Source organism: Dermacentor silvarum, chromosome 1, assembly GCF_013339745.2.
Source record: "Dermacentor silvarum isolate Dsil-2018 chromosome 1, BIME_Dsil_1.4, whole genome shotgun sequence".
NCBI lineage: Eukaryota > Metazoa > Arthropoda > Arachnida > Ixodida > Ixodidae > Dermacentor > Dermacentor silvarum.
In genome coordinates, this window is record NC_051154.1 from 54,604,965 (window position 1) to 54,613,870 (window position 8,906).

At 48.3% G+C, this 8,906-nt stretch overlaps 1 protein-coding gene across 1 annotated transcript in view; it reads right to left on the minus strand.

Moving 5' to 3' along the window:
* Positions 1-5,777, minus strand: part of LOC119463446 (katanin p80 WD40 repeat-containing subunit B1-like) — a 171,883-nt gene extending 166,106 nt beyond the window's left edge. The window contains 1 exon segment of the mRNA XM_049668221.1: positions 5,479-5,777. Within this exon segment, the coding sequence (XP_049524178.1) occupies positions 5,479-5,599 (121 nt within the window). The 5' untranslated portion in view covers positions 5,600-5,777.
* Between the last annotated feature and the right edge of the window lie 3,129 nt (positions 5,778-8,906).

Consider the following 8,906-nt stretch of genomic DNA (forward strand, 5'->3'; position numbering starts at 1 on the left):
TGACAGCGCACAAACAAATGTAATGAAACAAAACACCGACAGCGCATGTTTTTTGTTGTTTTTTTATTATTAAATCTTCTCAGACTGAAATATTAAACGTGCGAAACAATAACAAAAAACCTGAAAATTATGTAATTTTTTTCGGCGCGGCTGCGCACTACCTCCGGTATCGGCGCACGCAAGAGGCCGCGTTTCTACCAGAAAGCTCACCTTCGTGCATATAGCGTTCGCCGCCAGCGTTTCCCGGTAAACATTACGGTTACATAAGCTGCAGTTGCCGGGAGGACTGAGAAGCAGTCAGGAATCTTTGAATGCTATTGTGTTGCACACTTAAAGGCGAAGTTTAAGCGTCCTCCAATTTTTTTTTTTTTTTTAACGACCACTGTTTCGCATTACTCTGACCTTCATAAAAAACAATAACGGCCGCAGCTGTGACTGCAGAAACAAAAACAAAAAAAAAACATTTTGCGGCCTCTTTTCAACATATTTGACAAAAGAATACATCCCGTTTTCTTATACTTGGACAAGCAGTCGGAGCAGAGGACCCTACGTTCGGGTTATTTTTGCAGACGCCAGATTTCAGTGCAGAACAGAGTTACCGCGTGGCTGCGAATACAGCAAAGCTTCTTACAGGCTTTTAGGTGAGACGATGAAAAGTGCTTGCTACCAGAAAATGTTAGAAGTAAACGGTGACCAAAGCACCCCATATCAACTCCGAAAACTCGGACGATCCGAAACACACTGAGAGGAGAGCAAAGCATCTTTATTGCTACACCCAGTCCGGTGCTTGAGGAACGCGATCGAGCGACAAATGACCACGCGAGCCCTTTCTCAACTCTCAACGTTCGCCCTTCCCGCCTTTGTGCAGCAAGGCCGAAAGCTGCACAGAAGTAACTCCATAAAAGGAATACGAGACCGAAACAATGTAACGGTTAAATTGTGGGGTTTCTTACGTGCTAAAAAGACGACCTGATCATGACGCACGCCTGAGTGGGGGAACTCGGGAATAATGTTGGCCATCTGTGGTTCCTTAACGTGCACACTGTGCACGACCCCAAATCTAAGCACCTAAATCTAAGTAAACGAGCGTTTTTGTGTGCCGCCGCCATATGTATGCGGCCAGGATTGAACCCGCAACTTCGCGCTCGGCAGCGCAAAGCCATAGCCACCGAGATACTGACTGCGGGTGAAATATAATGATCCTATTCAAATTCCTTTCTTTCCCGCGCTTCGTCAGTGGTCTGAGCTGAGCTATCACCATGCGATCGGCCGGCTGTGAGCGGTGGAAGATAAGAACGGAATAGATTCGCGAAAGGAATCGCTACATTTTACCGGCCCTGACGTCACGTACCTCGTTCTGCTATGCGTACAACAATATCTCAAATAATTCGCGTATCATTTTTTTCTTTTTATCACGATGCGCAATTTTCGCAGGGTGTCCCACGTCACATTGCAAGCAGGCATCGCGCGTATAGTATATACCGTGTGTCCCAACTAATGTTAGCCAAGCTGTTCAACGAAAAAATATATATTTAGAAAACACGTGCAAGATACGATTTTAAAACCTACGCCGTTCGGTCTCCGTAGGTCTTGCAATCGTATCCTTGCATTGTGTTGTTCTTTATTATTTTTCTTTTTCGTTGAACAGCTAGTCTAACGTTAGCTGGGGCACCCTTTCTGTACGTGGGAGTGTTGCATGCACATCGGCACCATGCGTGCTCGAGAAGCAAGCACTTCAGCGGCAGCAAAACGCACCGGGGACCGCTCTTGCGCGTCGCACACGAGTGGATCTCTGGGAAATACGGGCCGTCATATCCGCCGCGGGAGCAGGGCGGCGTACGGCGCGACGGCGGCTGTCAATCACGGCGGCGGCAGTGCTGCAATGCTACAGGGGCCATCGACTTCGCCGTTGCATACAGCGCTCGGCCCAATTAAAAGAATGCGCTGCCGTGAACTCACCGCCAGTCACGTGCGACCCGGCCCGACCACGTGCACAAAGGGATCGAGGGGACGTCGGCTGCTGCGCTTGTCGGAAGAACAGCAAGCAGCAGCAGCAGCAGCAGACTGACGCACTCCGGCGGCATCGGCTCGCCTTCCGCTCCCGAATGTCAGCGAACGTCAGCGCAACCTGGCCAGTTCACTCGTGCTTTGCTCCGATTTTATGTCTCCGCTTTTACTGCCGACAGCGTGAGCAGAACATGCATACACCTGTGTACTGCGAATGGAGACGGACGACACGGAAGCTTCCGTAGGCTCAGTCACACCGAAGCGCTGTTTCAAATAAATTTGGCTTTAGGAGAGAAACCCATCCGGAATTTTCCAACACTGGACAACTGCTGGACTGTGGGATCCTCTGCAAACGAGGCTAACGAAGAGAGGGAAATTCTGTTGAATTTTCCGCCCATCCTGTCTTCATGTTGTGTGTCCCTTTGCTGTAGCACTGTAACTATGTCAGAACATGCTCAAACCAACTAGCCCAGCTATCGGGTTAACTAGAGAGAAATTAACACCTTAAACAGACTACGCTCCACGAAGTGGAAGCCGCTGCGAAGCACGAGGTCGCGGGATCAAATCCCGCGGCCGCGGCGGCGGAATTTTGATGGGGGCGAAATGCCGAAACGCCCGTGTACCGTGCTGCTTGAATGCAGTTTAAAGAACCCCAGGTAGTCAAATTTATCCTGAGTAACCCATTACGGTGAACTTTATAATCAGATCGTGGTTTCGGCATGTAAAACCCCAGAATTCAATGTAATTTTTACATGGAAGCGAGCCTGAACGTGTTTTGCTTCACCTGCAAACATTGTGGACCTATATATGCCGCTGCTCTCCGTTTGCTGATTTCGAGTAATTCCCCTCGCCTATAGTTAAAAAACAATACAGAAACTCGTCCTGAAAATAACCAAATACGTGATGTTGATGTTTCACGTTTTACGAGGAAAAAAAAAATCAAGCAGGGACATTAAAAGTAGCGATGAGTTGGCATTAGCCTCTCCCAAGAAGGTCGAGTTAGTCGGTCTCTTTTTCTGGCGACGGTCCACCGTATGATTCGCTGCGGTCACTTTGAAGATGATGCTGACACTTGTTCTGACGCAACCTTGTAAGACTTGCCCCTTATGGTCACTTCATCAAGGGCAGGAAAGCAAGCTCTGCCCAGGCAGTTCCCCTTCCGATTGGCATCCCCACATTTCCTTCATGTATATCTCTCCCTGTCTCACCTGTACATATGTGTCCTTTAAATGCATACACACGAGCGCGCTACACAATCTCATGATCCGCCACGGCAGAAACCTAGCAGAAATCATGGTGCTTGAAAATATGAAAGCTTGAGAGAAAAAGGCAACATAGAATATGAGGTTCATTAACGTCGTTTGCGTCCCTATGAGGGTACGCACCAAGTCGCTGAACAACAAATGCGACGGATTGGCCACGTGAACATGACGTAACATATTATTCAGTAAATTACCTTGTAATGCGAACGACACATTTCCGGTCGGCTGCGTCCACGTGCGCGACGAGGCCCGTTTTCTTGCCGTTGAAGACTAATCGAAAGCGTGAAAGAATGCTGCCTCTATCTTGTGTATATATACACACACGCTGCGCGAGCGCCCAAACGGGGACTCCTCCTCACTCACTGACCTCACGCGAGAAATACTTCGCTTAAAATTAAATGCTGCCTATAGCACGCACTCTAAACTTGCCACGGTTCGGCGATTCCACCACCGCGTTTCCAAGCGCCTGAGAGGAACTACCTGCACGCCCGCGAGCAAACGAAACGAGCACACCAGGCAAAAGAAATTGCTTCCGCTAGATAAAAACTTGAAGTAGTTGAAATCAGTTTCTCACAAACAAGTACGCCCATGTACATGCTGTGAAGAGGAAAGCACGGAAAAATGCGTTGATAAACGCAGCTTGACCGGCCCCACCTATTGTCGTTTTCCCATACGGCAGATCCATACGGCAGTGCCTGTAATTTTAAGCCAGAAGCCGCCACGCAGCTGCATTTCATTCTACGTCATGTAAATAGTTACATATTTCGCCAAGACAGACTTCACAATTTCCTTCCAACACCCAAAAACGCGGAAAATGCGGAGCAATGTATCTCGGCACATAACAGTTACTGCCAACTAAACTACATTTGTTTCTATTGGTTCACAAACACGAATCAAATCTGACCAAGCTCGTTACGTTTACTCACGAGCTGACAAATTTAGTGCACTCCACTTATAGCGATCCGTCTCTAGCAATCACGAACTCTTCAGTTGTTTGCAGAACTCACACCACTTCACGTCCCCCATTCCTCGCAACGGTGCAGCGGCAGCACCTGTAAGACAGACTCGTCTGAACAACGCGGTGACCCAAGGAAATGTGATTAAGAATAATTATATAAGGGAAGTTATCCGGACGAGATGAAGAGTATAGAGTTCTATATTCGCAGTAAATTCATGAAACGCCTATAAAGTGAGTGAGTGTGGCTTGATGTAGAATGGTCCAGGAAATTTCTCCGTTTGCGAAGCTGAGATGAGGTGGAGTATGGTACAAGTGATGCGTCAGAGAACAATATGAACCGACGCTGCCTAAAGAAAGCAGGCAATGCGCGCAAACGTCCGCAATCATTTTGGGACAAAAAATGCATTTGAGGCGTATCAGCGATTTGCAGTTCCTTAACTTACTATGCAATGCAAAGGTTAGTGAGCAAGGATAAGAGGGCGCCAAACATTTTGCCCTTCCCCGAGAACACTAGTCTTCAGAACAACCAGGGAAGGAAGATCAGCGCCTCATGTGACGTTGCTCAGATCGCATACTGACAAACGAACTATCACATTGAAGTCGCACTGATACGATTTTTTTCTCTCTTTAACTAAACATCACGGTCACCTAACAGCCGGACTACAATGAAATTACTTTGATTCAGGCGCGAAAAGAATGCGAAACTAATCATGTGTCTTCTCAGGCTCGGACATCTGGAGCCATTGACAATCACGGTGACATTTATTTCAGAAGCAATTAAGGCATGCAAAATTTTAAAAAGAAACGACAGGCCGACACAGGATTGATTGATTGACCATTCCAAAGCAATACCTGGGATGTACGAGCTGGGCCTCTGAATGTTTTGACCACCTGAGATTCTTTAACGTGCGTACCCAATGCTCGACCCAGGAGACTTTCTACATTAGGAATCCGGCTGGCGAAGCCGCGAATCAGGCGCAACAGCAGAAACGTCATACTGAGCCACCTTGGCCGATACCAGCGACAGGGTACTACCAAGTACTAAGTGGTTCGTTATGAGAAAAGGGAAAGGTTGGCGCTATTTTCTGCAGCCCTTGAGAGAGCACGGCTCAGCGCCAACAGGGTGGCGACCGATTCGGCAATTTCGTCCGAGAACAAGAACATGCACGCGGGATCCGCGACGAGACAGAAGAAAGACGTCGCGAAGGTGGAGCAATCGCGGGAGCGGGACTGCACAGGGCGCGTGCTCACCGACGCCGACGCAGTAAGAGGTGGTCTCGAGCTGGAGCCAGGGCAGCGGCCGGCCGCCGGCCAGGCTCCCGAGCGGGGCCATGGGCACCGGCGGGAACGCAGCCACGAGGCCCGTCGTCATCGGGCTCACGGGGGACCGGCCATCGATTCACCACAGAGCACAGGCGGTCACTGAGCACCTGACGACCACGCGGGCACACGGGCACGCGGCCGCCGCCGTTAACAACCACCACAGCGCCACCTGAACAGCGGCGGCGATCGAAGCTCGTCGCGAAGAGGCACCGGACACGACCGAGAACACTGCTAAGGCACGCCCAGCGCACACGTCATTTTACGAGGCCCTTCAAAAGTGCGAGGCTCAGGTGGGCAGGACAGGCTACAATTAGGAGGAGGGGTGCCAGATCTCTTCCGCGTAAAAGTCCTAATGCCTATCAGAACACCCGAAATGAGGAGAGAAAGTCTAGTGGAGTGGTGCCAAAAAGAGGCCGTAATGCCTGCAAGACACAGGGCCGGAGGCATTCGTTACCATGTAGATCACGACCTGCCCGTTAAGTCTGAAAAACTCATTGGAAGGTCGGCAACGATTTAGACCTCTGCTGGCCTTGGAGCAAACAATGAAATCTTCGCTGACCTCAAAAATTTGAAGGTCAGCAAAGGTTTAAAAAAAAAGTTATTTTTCCTAAATTGCATAAACGAAAAAATGCATATTTCTATATGAAGACGTCAGAGTTTACCAACACTTCTTCATTATCAGCCTATATTTATGTCCGCTGCAGGACGAAGGCCTCTCCCTGCGATCTCCAATTACCGCTGTCTTGCGCTAGCTGATTCCAACTTGCGCTTGCAAATTTCCAAACTTCATCACCCCACCTAGTTTTCTGCCGTCCTCGACTGCACTTCCCTTCTCTTGGTATGCAGACTTACCCAGGATACCCAGACTTACCAAGTTACAAAGACAAAAATGCGGCCTCGTCGCCATAGTAACAGCAAACGCATAAGCTGGCTGTGAATCATGCAATAACATGACGCGCGTCAACCACTGAAAATAAATGTATAAAGAAACGAAGGCCGCCAGCTCAATTCAGAGCGACCCTACGCAATGCCTCAGTGCGCGCAAACTGCTTGAACCAGTCCAGCGGATGCGAAGCATTTCAAGCGAGATACGACGGCAACAATTGCCAAAAAAAAAAAATTAAAAAAAATTATTCTAGCACAGCCGCGCAAAGGGGAATAGTCTCGATACATTACATCGGTCGAACAGGCGCACGTAGGTTGTACCATTTGATTTTGATTGCAACCTGCATGGCTGCGAAAAAAAAAAAAAATCGGGGGGGGGGGGGGGGGGGGAGAAGATCTTTGGTCTCTTAGAACGTCTGCTCGCGACTGTACAGTCGCGAGCAAAAGTTTGGAGACCACGGCATCAGAAAAAAAATGAAAATATATTCAAGCCCAGCGCCGCCGCCTGGTATTGGCCAAATACGCGCACGTATGCGTGCCCTCTTGATTTCTGCCGGGATGTCCAGGCTACGATGCAACTACTGTTCCGAGTTGTGAAAAATGGGTGATATTATATAAAAAAATATCACTCATGGCAGCGGAGGACACACTACATTTACGATAAACGCTGACACCTTCTTTCATTAAGAAATTTACGCTAAATGACTAATTACCAACTCTAGCGCACACATATTTCTCTTGCGGAACTGAAGCAGGTCAGTGAAAAACATGTCCACATTGTAGGAAGGAAGATTGGCGATATTACCAGTTTTGAGATACCCATCCTCGAAATAAGCCACGAAATATAATGCTTTTTCGCGCTTATCGCGCTTTGTCAGTGGTCGGAGCGACGGTCCGCTCGCGTTATCAACGGGATCAGCCGGCCGTGAGCGGTGGATGATAAGACTAGAGTAGAATAAGTCATAATGCCTCGCTACAAAATCGCGGCCCAGGTTTGTTTCCGATTTATCTTCATACCACATTGGCTAAGAAAGGCGCTGCGGAAGAAAAAATAAAAAATGTCTGTTTCGCCCCGAGGGCGTTGAAAGTGACAGCAAGGCGAGAATAACGATAGCTTTGAACGTGCCTCTGGATGGTCGCTTAGCTGACCGGTATCAAATTATAGAGGGAAAAACTCGAGCAGTGAGCGACTCATCCAACACCATCAGAATTGGAGGACGCTTAAGCTTCGCCTTTAAAGGGACAGACAACCGCTCAGAACATGAATTGAGATAACCCCGCGGATGGAAAGATCGTCTATCGTATTGGCTAGAATGGGTCTTGTCTTTCTCATTAAACGTGGATTTATATTTTGAATTCTTCACTAAAAGTCGTGAAAAATGACCTTTGGCGCCCCATGCGGCAAAACCATGAACCTATTTAAGACGTCTACCACGTGACCTTCTACAGTGTATGCTGTTCCTGGTCTTTTTATCAATAATGAAATGCAGTAACATTCTTTCTACTATAAGTTTTTTTTCTAACTTACAATGTGCAGATAAGCCTTCGTTTGTGGTGAGTAAAAAAGTGGCGCTGCCTTCGCCTTCGTTTTTGATGACTTGGCTTGGCTCGTCTATCGACTGAATAACGATGACGGGGGCCAGCCAGCCATGACGTAGGCATGTACTTGGGAAAAAAACGCGGTGCAGCTATAAGAAAGGTCTGTACAGCAACGCAAACTTATTGTATCAGTCTATTTACCTTTAAAAGTGGCTGGAAAGGTGACTATATAGGTGGTTAACCACAGTTGCACTTCCTCCAGTGAAAAAGCAGGACGATGGGCGGATTTCACAATTTGCGAGGCGGGCTATCGGCATCGCTATCACTTCTCAGCGTTGCTGGAGGATTGACTTATTTTTTTTAGAGGCTGCTCATATCGAAAAATTCTGCTTACAAAATATCCACGCACTTTTGGAAATAACCGCTGCAGCTCTAAACACTACCGAGGGTGAGCGTTTCGTTGCGCCATAAAAAACTGGGTCGATAAATATCGGTTGTCAGTCCCTTTAAGAGTGGAACGCAATAGCATTCGAAGATCCCGGGCTGCTTATCAGGTTTTCTCGTATATTTAAATTACAAGCGGACGCTATCATGTCTGCGGGTGTAAGTTAAGTCGCACTTTGCAATTTTTCTGACATATTTTACTTTGAGAAATTCCCATTTTGTTCACTAACCCCTTGCGCCACGCAGAGGGCCTGTGTGATCGGGGTGGTTCGGGATGAATTTCTCCGCCAAAGATGCCTCGGACGCCGATGCTTACGCCGAAGCCGACACCGATGCCGGATTTTCGGCGACACGGGGCCCTTATGGCTATCGCGTTAATACCTCAAACGTTATACCAACGTCATTTTAGCACCGTTTAGAGACTACAGCGGACCCGGGTATCGAAGGGCGCACATCGGAATGGTGAAAGCGCACAGCGGCGAGTCGGC